The sequence below is a fragment of the Calliphora vicina genome, chromosome 5 (genome assembly GCF_958450345.1).
Source record: "Calliphora vicina chromosome 5, idCalVici1.1, whole genome shotgun sequence".
NCBI lineage: Eukaryota > Metazoa > Arthropoda > Insecta > Diptera > Calliphoridae > Calliphora > Calliphora vicina.
The window spans coordinates 19,359,082-19,378,625 of record NC_088784.1 but is presented as its reverse complement, the minus strand read 5'-3'; the positions used below and the strand labels follow the sequence as shown (position 1 = coordinate 19,378,625).

Genomic DNA, 19,544 nt, shown 5'->3' with positions numbered 1-19,544 from the left:
AGTCAATTGGTTACTTTATATAACCTAGGTAATTTAGCATTAAGTCAATAGCCACTTAAGTGTATCCAAGTAATCTAGTGTGTAGTCACTTTTCTTTTTTTGAGTGATACGTACAAAATTTCTAAAAAGTACCGAATTTATATTTCATGGGTTCAGATTTCAAAAAAAAGTTCCAAACGGTTGTCTGAATATTTTTTAAATAGCGAAAGATGCTATCAGTATTACCTTAAAAGATGTAAGGTTACCGAATTTAGCTTATTGTTTTCGAATCATCGCCGAACGGGACGATTTTTTCTTTGGTTTAACTGTATTTGAAGAAACAAAAACAATACCTCAAACAATTCACCACTTGCACTTGTAGTTGTACAAATTGAGTTCACCACTACAGTATTGTTTTTATAATTTTTGATTACTTTTAATCAATAGTTGATTGCAGTGTTGACAACTTTTTTTATCAAAACCAATTAATCTGTGCAAATAAACGGTAGAAAACAGCTGCATTTTTTTTATTTAAAATTCAAAGTATTTAATAATAAATTATTGAAATCAAATGCCTAGGTTAAACTTTAGTTTAAGGGCGCCACTCCGGATTGTTACCAAATTTTTACCAGAGCTACATACATATTTCCCGCGATATTTATGGTGTTAAATAAAACACAATTTTTCTCCCTAAACTGTTTTCAAAGTCGCTAGATTCGCCAAGAAAATCGCTGAATAACTAACACTCAACGAGTGAGAATTTCGTTCGGTGTTTTTGGAAAGAAAGATATCAAGATTTTTTTGTGTGGTGTAGAAGAAAAATAGAAAATTAAATTCTATTTTATTGTGCATTAATATTACATTTTACATAAAATTCCTACTTTTTATAAAAGAAAAAAGCTGGAATTAAAACAATATTAAATTTTTTGTAAAGAAACTTGCGTTAAAATTAACCAACAAATAAATTAAAAATCAATTAATTTGCATAAAGGGAATTATAACCAAGATAGAACGTAATTTCAAAAGCCATCCAAAATAAAAGAAAATTTACGTGAAAAAAAGTATGGTGTGTAAGAGCAAAGAGGAAAAAATAAGAAAAATATAACGAGAAAGAGGAAAAACGAGAAAAGTAAAACGCACAAGTGAATAAGTATCAAGTAAAAAAAAGTATTCTTTGTAACACAAAAAAATAATAAAAAAAGTGGCCATAATTAATACTCCTAACAAAGAATATATTACATATAAAATATAGATAAGTCTGTTTGTGTCTCTGTGTTAGTGTTTTTATATTGTTCCATCTCTAATATAATACAAAAAAAAAAATAAAAATAATTATGTTGATCTCGTGCAAATGTCTAAACTTTATTGCTACAACAAGTAATAATCAACAAAAGCAACAGCAGCAATTGCAGAATGTGTCGCAACAGCAACTGCCGGTTGCAACAACAGCTGCTGATGTTGCAACAGCTGACTTAAAGAAGAATAATGCAGCAGCAGTGGCAGCTGTTGCTATGCAACAATCGTCTAATGATTGCAACAACACTTTGTTAGCAGCAACGTCTTCCAATAACAACTCAATTCCGAAACCCAGTAACGACGACGTGATGAACAACGAGTCTTTTTCACTAACCAATGTTTTAAGGCAAACATTTCTACAAAAATATCCCAGAAATTTTGTATTTTATTCACAGTGCATGGATTTCTTTAAACAGGTAAATAAACAAAATTAATACAATATAGGTATATTTTTTTTATTATACAAAACGATGATTTTGTAAATTATCATTTCACTATCTATTGCCCCATGGCAAAATTTTATTTTATTGAACAATATGTGTGTAGTTTTATCTTCTATATACATATCTATTTAAAAAAAGAGGAGATTTTGGCCTTAAGTATGTCGCCGAATCAAACTCAAATGCGTCAACCTATTACCACCAAACTTATACACAAGGTAGGTGTTGGAACTTATATGGTTTATGTTAAGTTTGGTTGAAATCCATCGGCCAATGCATTTTCTACGAAACAGGATAAATTGATATTGATCGTGTTACTGTCTTAATCACCTTGCCCGTTTACTTTAGAATTTTCGCACCAAAAAAACAAGAACTAGTTTCAAATATTTTCCCAAACATTGCGCAAAATTATTTAAATCACAATTGATTAGCTGAAATAGCGATACTAATGGCTGCGAAAAATAAAAATTTTGGTGCATTGAATGCATATATTTTAATCCACGTTCCTGGCGAGGTTTGTATCATATCAATATGACACTGTTAATTAGCTCACAGAATTTTTGAATTCATTGGATTTACCAGGTTTTCCACCTTATCGTTAACAATTAAAAGTTGGTGCTTCCATTATTATCAAGCAGGAATTAGACGCAGTATTGGAGCTTTTTGTACCAGTCTCATAAAAAATATATTTGCTGATGCTGGAATGCCATCAGGACAGCATTTTATTACTCACATCTTATTATGTATTTAAATAGGCCACACGTTTTTTGTGGTACACTTTTAAGTATGTTATTGTCCACCAATATTGATGAAACATATACGGTTTAAAAGCTTTTTTCTCTAGATGTGCACAATATAAAAAATATTTAAAAATTCTTTCCATAAAAGTGGTAAAAAGCATTTTAAAAGTGGTCGAATTTCGGCCACCAGGCGATCCTAGTATTTATAAATTCCTAAAGTAATGGTATGCCGCAATAAAATGCAACGAACTAATAAAAGTATAAAATCACACTAGAACTGCAAAATTTAAATTCACTTTATTTAAATGTATTGATTTCTCCGAACAATTATGTTAAAACTCCCTCCAAACTACCATGGCTGCTGGAATGTTTTAATTTTATTGATTCAAATAACACATTTCTAAAGTCCTCGTCTGCATCACTTGTGTACAAACAAATCTTCTTCAACATTAGCCTATATCTACAAAAAAATGAATGGAAATTAATTAATATTCACTGATGCGTCAAAATGAAATAATTTTATCACCTTGTCGAGGTACATAATGATGACAAAGACATTAGTAGTGGCATTCTTGATTATCATTGTTCCAACATTACAGCTTCTCAACTCCAATCAAAATTTGTCATAAGCACTGACAGCCTTTCGGTTGTGATGTGATAAAAAACTCATTATATGATTATTTCATTACTCAAATTAGAAATTAAATTAATTTGCATTAATAACTCCAACAAAATTAAATTGTTATGGATGGATCCTCTCGAATATTGATATTCCGGGCAACGAATATGCAGATACTGCAGCCGCAGAAGACCTCTACTTACTTTGTCTACATATGAAAATCGTGATATTTTAAGTCTATATTTTAAATTTATTCTTTTTATGCATAATTCAAAAGTCGTAAATAATGTGACTGTCAATATGGCTACAAAAACTTGAATCCTATGGGTAATAAACCTAACTTTTCTAAATCTTGTCACAAAAAGGTAACAAACCTAATTGTACAAATAAGAATTGCAACCCATAAATACTTACTGGATAGAATTAGGTCCCCAATATGCTCCACATGTAATACTCAACTCAACATAAAGCACATACTTACGATTACCCATCTTTCAACAGCGCTAGAGTAAAAATATTCGGACCACAACAACCTGTATGCCTTAAATACTTGTCACAGCACGACATTGAACAAATTTATAAATTCATTACTGAAATTGGATTGTTTAAAGAACTTATTATATTATTTTCTTTAAAATATGCCAATAATAATAGTAAATTTGAAGTGGAAAGCCTTAGCTGTTAGTAGGTACTTTTAAAACTTTTAATTACTGTAATTAATAATTATAAAAAAACAAATGTTTTGTTTAGAAATAGGATGTTTTCTTTCGCTCTGTTTTAAACTAAATACATACTTTAAAATACAGTTACATTTAAAATTTTAAAGAATTTATTATTTATTTAATATGAAATTTAAAATATTCATATGTGTATGTGTGAATGTTGTAATATTAAATAAAATTTGATTTGAAAAAAGAAATAACAAATTAAACATGTCCAAAAGAAAGAGAAAACAAAAAAAAATAAATGATGAACTAAATTAAAAACAATAATACACATGTACATATGTATGTAAGTATTTCTATTTTCGCAGAAAATATCTAAAAATACAAAAACAACTACATACAGTATGTATGTATGCATGCATGTATTACTCTTTTGCTTATTTCTTCTAATTGTAAACAAATTAAAGCACAAAATATAATCGACGATAAAAAGCAACAAACATCAAATGAAATCCCAAAATATAAACATACACACAAATACATAAATTAAACCATAATAAAAAAATAAAAATAAGGAAAAAACGAAAATGAAAACAACAATAGTTAAAAAAATACATATTTTTTTTATAATAAAAACAACTCAACAATAAAAATTTCCGATGTGAATTTTTAACCAAACCAAAATAAAAACGTAAACAGTTTTTGTAGATGTGTCTGTTAAATATAAACAGAGATAGACAGACTTAACCAGCGATAAAAATTACAAGGGCTTCACTTTGTAGGCCTTCTAAAATAACTATTTACACATTCCAATCTGTCTTTTCTCTAAAAAATCTTACAGAAAGAAGTACTTTGCTTATCGTTCTAAAATTCAATTCCTTGCAATTTCATGCACATTCAAAATGGCATTACAAAATAAGGTCTAAAAACCTTTATTTAAAAATCAAAAATAAATAGTTTTGCAATTATGTACTCTCATGTGTTGTTTCTATATTCTACAAGGATAACATTTATTTTTTTTTTACTATCTACGACACGAGTAATAAAAATTAATAAGTGAATCGTTACATGAAATCAGAAGAAGGTAAAAATTCTTCTCATTCCCACGACAGCCGGTTCTACGCACTGGAATGACCCGAGTTCACTCGACAAGGGCTGTCAACTCAGCTATCAAAAAAAATTTAGTATTTTTTAAAAATTTTAAATTCAAATGCATATTACTTTGGTGTCAGTCACGAGTTTTAAACAATTCTTTTAAAATCGGCAAATATTTGGATATGCTGTTATCGAAAAACTGGAGTAGGGTGGGTAAAAATGTTAATTAAATTTTCCAATTCCAAAATCTCCTAAATCATAAGAGATAATTGATAGCTACAACGGGTTTTTTTGTAGGAGATACGCAGACGAAGAAATAGGATCGTTATAAAAATTTAACATACCCGAGGTGTCCTACTTTGGGGACCCCTGGCCGCACCCCTGGTGGGCCCATGCGGTCAAAATTCAAAACTGAAACTCGTCAATACTTCTTTGCATATGTCAAATTTCATTCAAATCGGACTAAGAGTTAGTCTACTTGAATTTCCCGCACTTAAATGGTAACACTGCTCCTATCAAGAGGCATCTGTCAGTTGACTCCTGTCAAAATTTGAACAATCTGCGTCATTTAGTTTGTATTTAACAGACATTATTAGGAGACTACCTCGTAACTTGACTACCCGTAGCATTATTTTTTGCGGAAAAACCCATCACTCAAATAAATATTATAGGAACTCTGCACCATATATTTCAGTATTAAAAATGTGATTTACTGAATTTTGTTGGGTTCCTTACTAGCACCGATTTTTTTTTTAAATTTAAATTTTTTTTTTTTTAAATTTAAATTTTTTTTTTTAAATTTAAATTTTTTTTTTATATTTAGCAAAAAAATAAACTTTTGGTGAAAAAAAAAATTCTGGTTAAAAATTTTTTTTCCGATTTTTACTTATTGTCTATAGTAATGACAGACATAGGTCAAAAATCGAGGTTGTCCTGGTTTTTTTCTCATATCTCAGCCATTTGTGGATCGATTTTGCTGATTTTAAATAGCAAACTTGTCGAAAGCATGTCTGACAGAATTATTGAAGATATGGATCCCGAAGATATCTGGGGTCTTCAGAAAATTGATTTCAACAGACAGACGGACATGGCTTAATCGATTCTGCTATCTATAAGGATCCAGAATATATATAATTATAGGGCCGAAATGAAAAATGTAGAAATTACAAACTGAATGACAAACTTATAAATCCCCTCTCACTAAGGTAAAGAGTATAAAATTCACGACATGGTGTTGGACGATTGAAAGTGCAAGAGATTGTGGAAGCCATGTGCATCTTATATGCCTCAGTGGTTTAAATTAGTGTTCCTACAAGCACCGAAGAAGCCGAACGTTCTGGATTCCCAGTTGAGGTCTTTACACCCGAAACAATTCAAAGAAATCACGATACGGTGTTGGACGATCGGAGATTGATTCATGCGAGAGATTTTGGAAGCCATGAGCATCTCATATGTCTCAGTGGTTTAAATTTGTGATCATTTGTGTATGAGAAAGCTTTCAGCAAGATGGCTGCCGCGTTTGCTTACAAATCGGGTAAACACATGTGCAGTTTCCATGACAAAAATCTATGAATTAGGCTACGAAGTGTTCCCTCTTCCTTCCTATTCTTCGGATTTAGTCTCCACTGACATTTCTTGTTTCCAAACCTGAAGAAATGTCTCGGCGGAAAGAGCTTAGAATCCAACAATGAAATCATCTCACAAAAATACCTATTTTGATCTTAGTTTTTGGAAGTGATACAAAAATTGGAGAAACGTTGAACAAAATGTATAGAGCTCATAGGAGACTATAAAAAATAAAATATTTTTTTTCCAAAAACCTGTGATTTATTGAAAACTTTTGACTTTTTGACTTACCCTCGTATATAATACTACACACGTGATTCTTTAAAGTGCATTTATGATGAATTCATTAAGAATATTTTCCCTATAAACCTATTTAAAAGATTGATTCAGTAGACCATCAATTGTGCTTAAATTTTGAGAACTTTTAATAGAAATTGCTATCTAGACGTACTATGAGGCATTACGCGACAGGTCTCCTTAAATACCTTCAACGGAACACGCTCTAATATGACATTTTAATTACGCCTTCTATCAACCCTCTAACAGAAACGGTTATACAAGGCCTTGGCTCCCAATGACACGGCTTTTAAAATGTAAACGATTTTGCAATGCATCTGGGTGTCTTTGAGTCTTTGAAAAAAGGCCTTTAGGAGGCCCTCTTTACTGCATTTTTTTCCCGCTGGGCACATACACTCATACATCTTCATACAAATACCATTTTGTATGTATAAATTATTTGCCGAGCTCTTTAGTAGGCTAAATAATAATACACAATATAAAAAAAAATGGGCAATTCATATAAACACGTTTTTTTATTTTAATAACCATTACCATATGTTTTCAGGGGCGGTAAGAGGGGCTAGTGGGTGATGTTGTATTTATATGTAGTGTCACGTACCCAGCAAACACAAAGTCAAACGATTTAACATTTGTTGGTATCAAACATGATTCTCTAAAACTAAATTTATTTTTCTAAATATTCTTTTGGCTTAAATAGAAACAGCAGTTGTTTAATATTGAAAGAATTCGTTCCCATTGCAATTGGATCTAAGCTCCCGAACGATTGCGAGTTGCTTTCGGCCAAAAACCGAAAGAATAATTAAGATAATTTATTAACTACATCAACATTGTAGAAAATAATGTATTAAAATCATTTTATTTATTTATTCATATTATTTTATCATTTTTACGGGGGAAAGATTTGAGTTTCAAATTAGAATTTCATTTGAGATTGATTTGAGAAAAATAGTTTGCTAATTTTTTCAAATCATTCTCAAACCTAAATATAAATTTAAATGGAAGAGGAGATGGTTGAAAAATTATGATTAATAAACAATCCTATATGGTATTTTTGATCTTTTAAGATTTCTGAAGGAATTATGGGTATGTCTTAACAAAATTGTAGAATTTGAGACCATACAAATCCATATGAGATCCATGTGGAAATGCATCCCGAAAAAGTCACTGTTTAGTGTGAATTTTGGGCTGGCAGAGTATTTCGTATTTCTTTGAGAACGACATTGGCCAGGCCATCACCGTTAACGGCGAGCGCTATAGGTCGATGAATACAAATTTTGTTTGGCCTGAATTAGATGATATGGACACCAACCACATTTTATTCCAACAGGACGGCGTTACGCGCCAAACAGCTCATTCCACATTGGATATTCTGCACGATCGATTTGAGATCATGGTCATCTCACGTCGAGATGATGTGATCTAGGCTCCGAGATCGTGCAATTTGACCCCGTTAAACTATTTCTTGTGGGGTTTTCTTAAGTCACTAGTTTATGCAAATAAGCCACAACCAAAGCGGCCCTCAGAGTCATGGAACATCCTTTTAAACCTTAAAAGCCTTTTAAAAGAATAACAAATTTTGATGATATCCCACACACATTGTTTCATTTAAATATAAAGATAGGAAGCTCTTAATGAAAGACCCTTTGTATTCAGTAATTTCAGTTTTCAAAAATATGACATTTTACTAATGATGAACATTTGTATGACGTCCGAAGTTAAAGAGACTTGACCCCAAGTGCACAAATAGATTTTATTATATTAGAAGGGTTGTATAAAATACACTTTCACTCGGAGACCCATTGGATCAATTGTGATATCCTTCAGGAATAGACCTTGTTAAGAAGAAATGAAATAAGTGAGACGTAAAAGAAATGAAATCCCTGAGAGAAAGAAAATAAGTATAGACCGGAATTCTGCCGGAGAATTGCCATTAAAAAAAAAAACAGATTTATCCACTTATAAAACCTGGAAGTTTTCAGTGACCGGTTGTCACTCCTAATAAAGAATTATAAAGACGTTTTCCTATCCAAGCCAATTACATAGTATTCTAGTTGCCATTGCATCCAACTTTGGTCAAATTTTTGTCTGAGGCCTTGTAATCTAGGAAAGTTACACAAAATGTGTTATACTGTTTCCAGCTCATCGATATTCTCGCACATCCTACAAAAGTCCTGTGTCCAAATATCCCATTTACCAATGAAGGCCCCAATGGAGCAGTGACCGATTTTTGACCTATTTTTGACGTATATATGGATTACTAAGTCATTAATATAGACAATATGGATATCTAATGATAGATATTTCAAAGACCTTTGCAACGACGTATCTAAGACCACAGTAAGTTGGACTTACAATGGGTGAAAATCGGAAAAATATTTTTTAACCCGAATTTTTTTCACCAAAAAAAATTTAAAAACAAAAATTTAAAAATTCTAAAGGTTTGTACGTTTAGTATTATATCCACTGCTGTCTGAGGTGTGCTACAGATGGCGCCATTTATGTCAATGGAAGCTAATCTTTTAGCTTTATTGAGTATCTTCCTATAACTACTTTTTCTCATTGCCTCCCACCAAACTGTGCAACCATAAGTAATTGACCGACCGATAATGGATGGCAACCGAACTTCAGTTACGTTGCCAGAGGGCAACCACAAATTTCTGGTTGCCAATTCAGCAAAAGAAATGATAGCTGTCAGTTGCCTAAATGTTATTACCAGGGAAACCAGAAATATGCTCTAAAAAAAGCGTTTTAGGCGCTTTAAATATGCAGTAAAAACTTTAAAATATGCTCTTAAAATTTAAAAAATATGCTCTTAAAAAAACAAACTTTTTCATAATTTTTAACCAAAAAAAATTTACTTAAATTTTCAAATAAAAATCGTTGTCTATTGAATCTGAAAACATTTTTGTACATAGAAAATGTTCTTTCGACATCAACTGATGTTACAGGAGCAAATTTAAAAGACAATATTTCTTTAACACTTAGAACGGTTAAGTTTGAATTAGAACTAAAATTTGATATTTAGATGGAGCTATTATTAGAATAGTGCTTATTTTATATTAAAACAAGTAAGAGAGCTATTCGGCTGTGCCGAATCTTATATACCCTTCACATAATTATACTTCAAAATAAAAAATTTAACTATTTTTAGGTGAACAAAAATTTTTGTTCAGTTTTTGAATTTTTTGGAAAAAATTTTTTTTTTTTAGGTGAACATTTTTTTTCAGTTTTTTCATTTTTTGGATAAAATATTTTTTCGAATTGTTATTTTAAATTTTAAAAAAAAAATTCTTTTTTTTGGTGAAAAGCCATCTATTTTTCAATTTTGAATTTTAAACAAAGGAAGTAAAAACCTGTAACACAACAGCGAAAAATAACTAAGACAAAATTTGTTTTTGATAAACTCAAAATATGCTATTAAACAGTAAAATATGCTCTAAAAACGCAAAATATGACATAAATATGCTCTTAAAACAAATATATGCAAAAATATGTATTTAAGGGTAAAATATGCAAAAATATGCACTAAAATATCGATGCCAAAATTCTTAAATAGTTCTGAAACGTGTAAATATCTTATCCATGTGCTCATTAGACTCACCAGAAAAAACATGCATTTGCATATTTTGGTTTCCCTGGTTATTACAGATGGCAACGCAACTGAAGTTGGGTTGCCATCCATAATCGAGCCATAAGACACAACTTTATATTATTCGAACAAGTTGAAATCTCTTATTCTTATTTATTCGAACAAAAGAAAAATCGAATAATTTAGATACCCTAATACAGATGATACATATCTATAGCATAAATATTTATAATAAATTTATTACTCTGTTTAGTTTTTAGCTGTCTGCCAAAAAGTTTATTGAACTTTTTAAAGCAATACTTTTTAAAAATTTTATATATGTTATTGTTTTGAAACAATAACTACTAGCAAAACAAATGTTTAACTAATTACTTTTAAAAGAAAACTTTTATTTACTTTATGTCATTCCATTCTAAACATGATAAACAATTTCTTTATAAAGGAATATGTTTGTTTTTATTTACTTTTATTTTTATTTGCCTTAATAAATGATAATTTCTATTTTTATGCCTTAAAATCACCTAAATATTTTATAGAGATAAAGTTAAATGAACAAATGTAATTAAATGTATGTAATCAAATTAAAATTTAAGTTGTTTACGCACTCATACAAAAACAAATTGACATAATTATACATTTAACTAACGATTTTTATCGTTCATAAAGTAGAGAAGAAAAAAGCAAACAAAACAAAAATAATAGGAATTTTGCCAAAAAAAAAAAAAATAAAATAAAGAACAAAATAACATTAAACAAACATGTAGCTACGAAGGTGGTAGGTAAAGTTTTTAAAAACTGAAAATATGTAATTTGATGTCGATATAGCCATGTCCGTCTGTATGTATGTTGAACGGTCCCGGTTCAGTTGCTATTTTAAATCGACATACAAATCGCTCAGATATAAGCAAAAAACCACGACTATCGAGGTAGTCGTGATTGATTTATAGGTGATTAATATTGACAATATGGATATCCATACCTATACAACGGAATAGTAAGTCGGACCTACCCGAGCATTTTAAACAAAATAAACATTTATAGTAAAATTAAAAAAAATATTTTTAATCTTTATTTTAAATCACCCGTATAGATCACCGGGTCCGGATGGGTTATTCCACACATGCAATATTCCACATGACGCATTATTTCTATTGACTGATATTTCCGGCAGATGTCTCAGGGGGGGGTATCTGCCCAGAGATTGGAGAGAGGTAAAGTTAATCTTTATACCTAAAGCCGGTAAGGTTTGCCACTCGAAACCAAAATATTTTAGACCTATCAGCAGCCTATCGTCTTTTATGTTGAAGACTCATGAGCGACTGATAGATCTTTATCATAGGAGCAATATAGATACTCATCACATTAGCAATGCTCAGCACGTCTACCTCAAGGGTAATTCTGTGGAGAGTTCGCTTCATGAGGTTGGGAAAATACTTTAGCTGCGTTTTTGGACATATAGGAAGCCTTTAATAAAATTAGAATATATGCAATAAAGCCGGTAAAGCTCTCCAATCGAAACCAAAGAATTTTAGACCCATCACATTAGCAATGCTCAGCACCACGCCTACCTCAAGGGTAATTCTGTGGAGAGTCCGCTGCATGAGATTGTGGGTTGCATTGAGCACGACTTAGAGCATAGGGAAAATACTTTAGCTGCGTTTTTGGACATATAGGAAGCCTTTAATAACATTAGGATAGATGCAATGATAGAATCGTTAGTTGAACTCGGAGTTATGGACTTCCTGGTGATTTGGATAGTTTCCATGCTTGGTGAAAATTTTAACACAAACAGGGGATGACAGGATTAGAAGACGAGTTACCAGGGGTACATCGGAGTATTGTCTCCCCAGTTATGATTACTAGCGGTGAAATCTACTCTCAAGTTCTTTGAATCTAAGGGTAGGAAGATAGTTGTCTACGCAGACGTTGTCTTTCTGATCAAGGGAATGTTTCTTTCGACAATCAGCGAAATCATGCAAGTGGCTCTAGGTGACCAAAGGGATCAAGGGGGTTTACCAGAAAATATAGGGTAGAAAGTTTTAGTTTGCCGAAAATAGACGGCGTTTAGCTTACTCTATCAGATGGAGTCAAGTATTTAGGGACCTTCCTTGATAACAAAATATCATGGAAGAAGAATACTCAGGAAAGGCTTAAAAGGGGTCTCAATGCCAAACTGAATTTACGTGTCGATTGTAAGGCCTATTACCTAGGCCTAGGAGTGGGTGGGATTTGAACAGCTGTTTGAAGGGGGTAAAGTTTTCACTGATGGAACCAAAATGGTCACACGAAAATTTTGTACGAGGTAGGTCTAATTGATCAGGCTAGCATCCCTACTGGGATTTCTGACCATAGGGTAACGAGTTTAAACTTCGCTATTTCACCTCCAATTCCAAGTTTCCAAGTAAGGACGAGTGGGTAGAATTTGAACGGGTTGAAGTTTTCACTGATGGATCCAAAATGGAATCTGGCACTGGAGCCGGAGTTTATGTATTAGATGAGGACATCAAAGTGTCATACAGACTCCCAGACGAATGCAGCGCCTTCCAGGCAGAGATCCTAGCGATCTGGAAAGTCAGGTATTTGATAAGGATACACGTCACAGATGGGTGTATAGCGACAATTTATGTAGATAGTCAGCACTGAGGGCTTTGAAATTTCATATGGTACTCTCGAACGTAGTGCTGACAGTAAGAGTACCAGGGCACTGTAACATACAGAGAAATGAGGTTGATCTTCGAAAGATTCCGGGACACTAGGTATCAATCCTGGTGTGGTAGGACGGATTGCAGGGTGTCCAAGGCTATTTGGTCAAAGTTGGATGCAAAGGTAACCAGAATACTAATTGGGTTGGATAATAAAAGTTTCAGGTCTTTAGTAGGAATGATAACCGGTCATTGCTCAATTGGAGCCTTCATTGGTAAATGGGATATGTGAGCACAGGACTGCTGTAGGTTGTGCGAGGATATTGAGAAACTAGAAACAGTGGAACATATTATTTGTAACTGTTCTGGATTACAGGGTCTCAGGCAAAAATGGGGGAAAGATTCCATGTTGAACTGTGGGATATAGCTAGATGTGATCTAGGTAATCTGTTAGGTTTTATCAGAAGAATAGGCGACAGGACTCTAAGAATCCCAGTCTATACTTATTTCCTGCCCTTTTTATACCCTTCACCATTAGTGGCAGGGAATATATAAGTTTGTCATTCCGTTTGTAATTTCTACATTTTTCATTTGCGACCCCACAAAGTATATATATTCTGGATCGTAATAGATAGCGAAATCGATATAGCCATGTCCGTCTGTATGTTGAAATCAAATTTCCGTAGCCCCCAAATAACTTACATACATGATTCATACATCAATATATCGAGAATTCTTCCGGCTCGCTTGCTATTTAAAATCGACAAAATCGGTCCACAAATGACTGAGATATAAGGAAAAAACCGGGACAACCTCGATTTTTGGCCTATTTTTATACCCTTCACCTTTGTGAGAAGAGTATATATAAGTTTGTCATTCCATTTGTAATTTCCAGAATATAATTTTCCGACCCTATAAAGTATATATATTCTGGATCCTTATAGATAGCGGAGTCGATTTAGCCATGTCCGTCTGTCTTTCAATATTGGTCCACAAATGGCTGAGATATGAGGAAAAAACCAAAGACAACCTCGATTTTTGACCTATATCTGGATTACTAAGTCATTAATATAGACAATATGGATATCTAATGATAGATATTTCAAAGACCTGTGACCAAAAATTTTTTATTTTTTTTAAATTTAAAAAAAATTTAATTTTAAAAAAATTTTAAATTTAAAAATTTAAAAAAAAATTAAAAAAAAATGTTAAAATAACAATTGGAAAAAAAATTTTACCAAAAAATTAAAAAAATTAATTTTGTTTACCTAAAAATATTTAAAATTTTTATATTGAAGTATAATTTGGTGAAGGGCATATAAGATTCGGCACAGCCGAATATAGCTCTCTTACTTGTTGATCTATATCTGGATTACTATGTCATTAATATAGACAATATGGATATCTAAAGATAGATATTTCAAAGACTTTTGCAACGATGTATATAAAGCTTAGTAAATTGGACCTACAATGGGTCAAAATCGGGAAAAATATTTTTTAACCCGAATTTTTTTTTTTTCATCAAAAAATTTTTTTTGTCATAAATTCTTTTTTTAAATACTTTTTTTAAAATCTAAAAAAAAAAATTTCAAAAAAAAAAATTGGAAAAAACTTTTTCAAAAAAATTAAAAAACAATTACAAAAAAAAAATTCCAAAACAATTTAAATTTTGTTTACCTAAAAATATTTAAAAAATTTTATGTTAAAGTATAGTTTGATGAAGGGTATATAAGTCGGCACAGCCTAATTTAGCTCTCTTACTGGTTTGGTCTGGGTTTTTCATTTTATATCACTTGACTTCTTTTTTTCTCCAATTTCATTCTCTTCACATCTAGTTCACACATAGTTATATTACTAATGGTTATCGCAATGGTTCCTATGGGCCTCCGAGTGGAAGTTTACTTCTTATAGTACACACCCCTTCAAATCTATCAATATACATATCTATGATCTGCTGGTAGTTGTTGTAACATTAGTGGTTGTTGAGTGCCCGTTGCCTAGTGAACTCGGCTCATGCCGTTTCGTAGAACTGTCTGTCGTGTGAATGATGATCTTCTGATATTCACCGATGGCTTTTATATAGAACGGAAAAGGCCGGGTGTATCTTTCAGACTTCCGGACAAATGTGGTATTTTGCAAACTAAAATGTCGGAGGGCCGTGAACTGGTATAGGTTTTTTTTACAGATATGACGAGACATTCCACACTTGGACTGAATACAGGGTCAGTCACTAAGGTGTACCAGATTATTATATCTGGGATATTCTGGCAAAGAGATGTAATTTCCCACTTAGAAGTGGAAATTTATCGCTTTGTCGCGGTACCCCCCTTCCAAGGTGTGAACGCATCATTATGAAGAGACTCTACTGCTATTTATCAATTAAATGGTAGGCGGGCAAGTGAAATATGTGCTGAAGATAATACGATCGATTGGTCTAAAGAAAATTCCGCGGATTCAGCGGATTAATCTAGCAGAAATTACAAACGGAATGACAAACTTATATATACCCTTATCACATTCATAATAAAGGGTATAATAATAAACAATTGAAACCGAGAGTATCTGCGGTTTTAGAGGAAAAACATCTTTGTTATATCTAAACAATTTAAGTACAACTTATTTATAAATTTCATATTTTAAGCCAAATTATACAGAAGCACAAAACCACAATAAATAACAAAATATTTGTTTATTTTTTTAATTCTTAACCGTATATAGAAGAGTACTTGTGACAAATTAAATTTTAATTATAAAATGTTATTTAATTGTTTGTTTACTTTAATGAAGTGTCAAATATCAATTGAAGTAATGTTGTTGATAATAAATAAATGTAGAGGCAAGTAATATGTTAAAAGAGAAAGAAGTAAGAATAAAAGCACTTACATTAAGAGCATTGGGGGAAATATGATTTTATTCTAAAGTCATTTCCATAGTATTTTATCTAAATTTTTTTTAAAAATTTCTTCTAAAAACTTTTAAATTCTAAACACCTTTTTAATAATGTATATTACTATTTTCTAAATTCCATTTACAGGCCATTGGACCAGTGCCCGATTTAACAATAAACGTCCTTAGTCAAAGGGATCTTATCTATAGTCTAACATTGGAAATTACCGAAGCACAATCAAAATCATTGTGGCAACTGAGTGTCTGCAGCAATTGCAATGTGGCCTTGTGTGCCAAACGTCTGCACAATAGTCCACCACAATATCTCATCAATTGTGGTCTGCTGACCAACAACGAGGAATTATCCCAAAAACGATCAGACAAAGCGTTCTCCGATACTTTCGGTATACTGATAATGGATCATCCAAAAATGGATGTGGTTAGCGCAAATAATCAAAATACAAACAGCAATTTAACAATCGGCTCAATGTCCACCTCCTTTGCAACATCGTCTTCGACGAACCTCCATTTGGATTCGAAACAATTGCGCTTACGGCAATTGCAGGGCAATTTGCAGCAACGCCTGCAAAGAGAAATAGCCGAGACGGATGAGCGCATACAGCGCTATACGGCCCAGCAGTTTGCTTTGCTGAAAAGTTTCCGTGAAAAGTCTGAACAGGAATACCAAATGTTAGTGACGCTAATACAATGCATACCCGAGCAGCAGGCCAACGAGTGGCTCGAACGTCAACCACCCGCACTAGATGTCAGCCATAATGGTGGCAATTTAGCGTATGCCGGTGCACGCAGACGTAATACCATTTCCAGTCGTCGTGAACTTAGTACGGCCCCAACTACACCAACTGCAATACAACCACCGAACACTATATATAATTTGAATAGAGAGAATTATGTGAGAAATTCTATGACTGCCACGCCTACTTCACCTACAAGTGCCATAATTACTGCAGCAAATAATACTCACTCAACAACAGGGGTGACGTCAACGGCCAGCATAGCCACTTCCACTACCCCAACCACTGTTGGCAGTGTTAGTAGCTCAGCTTTGAATCGTAAAATGTCAAATTTCGATACACCACCAGCTACACCCGAAGCTATACCCATGAGTGTGGGCAATAGTCCCACATTTCGCCAGCAGCAACACAATGTATTTGCCAGCCAACAGCAAACAGTTCAGCAACAATATTCAACACCCTCTGTCGAAACCGCTGACGATTGTCTCTTCGAATTGGAGGGTGTTGATGGCAGCAACATAGTTTCACCCCAACACCAACAGCAGCAGCAGCAGCAGCAGCAACAGAATCGTACGATGTATTTACAATATCCACCATCACCAATGCGTCTTTTACAGTCGCAGCAACAGCAGCCACAAAATGTGCCACATCAAATACTGCCACCTTACAACAGCTATCAGCGTAGCTTAAGTTATATTAATGCACAGCCGGAAAACCATATGAGCGATTTAGATGAGAGTGATGATGCTGAAGAAGCTGAAGGTAGGTTGAATTTAAAAGAAGAAAAAAACAAGAGTCAGATTTAAAAATCAAATTTTCACTTTTAGATGCTCTGGATTTGGATACCTCAATGCCAATAGCCATGACTGCAACCCCCCACAGACGCATAAATTCGAAAACCGCAGCACAAGTAGCAAATTTTGCTAAAAGTCTACCTATAGAAATAGCTAACTCTCCGCTAGCTGTTGGACGCAGTTATATGGCCACTTTAGAATCGGATGAAGATGTATGTTTACATTAATTTATTTTATTAAAACACTATTTGTATTAATCGTAATAAAATTTACAATTTGCAGGAACTTGACAATAATGTTGATATAGCGGCCAGCATTAAAGCTTTAGCTAAAAGTGTCCATGGAGAGGCGGTGTTTGGTGATTTACCCAGACCCCGTTTGCGTTCACAAATTTAAATACAACATAATGATTACGATGATGATGATGATGTTTTTTATTAATTGTCTACATATTTAATAATAGCTTCAAAATCTATGAAGACTTTTATACATTTTTAATTAATTAATTATTTTTTTTTTTTCATACTGACGCTATTTCAGCAACAAAATATTAGTTTTAAGTTACTACTTTTTTTCTAAACACAATGATGTCTTTATGTTAAGTTTAATTATGTGTAATAATTTTTTTTCTTTCTTTTTTTTAGAACTGAATAATTTTTTTTATTTAAGAATATTTCTACTTTTTTTTTCAAAAATTCATAAAAAATTTTATATATTTTTTTTATTGATGCATTAATATTATAGACTATAATGTTTAAACATAACAACTACAAAAAACCCCACAACTTGACCATGCTCATCATTTTTTTTTTAAATATTAATACCTACATAATAAATAAATCAAATCCAACAGCATAAAATTCATATTTAAACATCTTTATTATGTTTAAGGTGTTTTGTTAACGAAAAATAATACAAATAATATGTTTAAATAAATGTTTATATAATAAATTTATATTTTTATTTAATACTAGTTGACCGACACCGGCTTCGCCCGGTAGCATTTACTAATGTTAGTTCTTCAAGTTTCTCAAACCCGCATACTCTCCTGCCTGTTCTTATTTATTTGCAAAAAAAATATCTAAATTTGTACTGCATACTTTAGGGAGCTTTTTTATTGCAGTTGACTGGACTCACAAAAAAAAGAATTTCCGAGTTTTACCCGGAATTTTTTCTTTTTTTTCTGAAAATCCCCTGAAAATTTCGAATCGAATAAAAAAAAATCAGCCAAATCGCTCCAGCCGTTCTCACGTGATGACAATACATACATGGACCATTTCATTTTTATATATATAGATTTATGGAGTTGTGTTCGCTAATGGGTTAATAAAATTGTAGCAGCTAATTCGTAACTAACTAACTATACCAGACAAATAATTATCATAACAATTAATGACGTTTGTTGTTTAAGCAAAAGCACTAAAAAAAAGCACGAAGTAATAATGCAAATAAATGGTGACTATACCTGATAATTTTTTTATCTTGACAACCATTTTGACGTTTATCATGACAAAAATTTAGCAGGTGTATAGACATAGGGTAACATTACGTTTAAGTGAGAATATTGTATGCCTCTAAAGTCGGGGAGTTTGGGGGAACGTAGAAACGATTAAAAAACTATTTTTTTGTTAAACTAAATTTTTACTAAACAAAATTTTGTGAACATATTTGGAGTTTATAATATTTGAACAGAAATTGGACCATTGCGGATTCGAATTTCCAACAACATTTTTGAATTATTTGAAACAAACACAAATAGCTGAGATATAAGCAAAAAACCACGACTGCCGAATCTTATGTATCTCTCAAGTTGAATTACTTTAAGATAAATAAATATTTAAATAAAAATGTTTTTGGAAAAATATGTGTCTCGATTTTAAGTAGCCACCGAACCAGGACTATATCCGATATATTGATGTACCAATCATGTTTGTAATTAATTTGGAGGCTTCGGTGAGGTTGGAGGTTAGGTGAACAAAATTTACAAAAAAAAATTTAAAATTTTTTTTTCTAATTTTTAATCCAAATGTTTTTTAAAAAAATTGCTTTTTAAATTTTTTTTTAATTTATTAGTGAAAGAAATTTAACAATTTTTTTTTTTTAAAAAAATAGCGAGGTTGGAGTTTAGGTGACAAAATTTAAAAAAAAAAAAATTTCAAATTTTCAATTTTTTTTTTC

The 19,544-nt window shown here is 32.1% G+C and overlaps 1 protein-coding gene across 1 annotated transcript; it reads left to right on the top strand.

The window, feature by feature from the left end:
* Window positions 1-706: 706 nt before the first annotated feature.
* Window positions 707-18,317, top strand: PRAS40 (Proline-rich Akt substrate 40 kDa). The gene is made up of 4 exons (XM_065511036.1): window positions 707-1,691; window positions 15,966-17,334; window positions 17,400-17,578; window positions 17,649-18,317. The coding sequence occupies exons 1-4, from the start codon at window positions 1,314-1,316 to the stop codon at window positions 17,760-17,762; spliced, it is 2,040 nt and encodes a 679-aa protein (XP_065367108.1). The 5' UTR covers window positions 707-1,313; the 3' UTR covers window positions 17,763-18,317.
* Window positions 18,318-19,544: the final 1,227 nt, after the last annotated feature.

Excerpts from the sequence above, each read along its gene's own strand:
- PRAS40 (XM_065511036.1), top strand. The coding sequence starts at position 1,314 with ATGTTGATCTCGTGCAAATGTCTAAACTTTATTGCTACAACAAGTAAT. Across the intron at positions 1,692-15,965 it reads GCATGGATTTCTTTAAACAG|GCCATTGGACCAGTGCCCGA; the intron begins GTAAATAAACAA and ends TTCCATTTACAG. Across the intron at positions 17,579-17,648 it reads CTTTAGAATCGGATGAAGAT|GAACTTGACAATAATGTTGA; the intron begins GTATGTTTACAT and ends TACAATTTGCAG.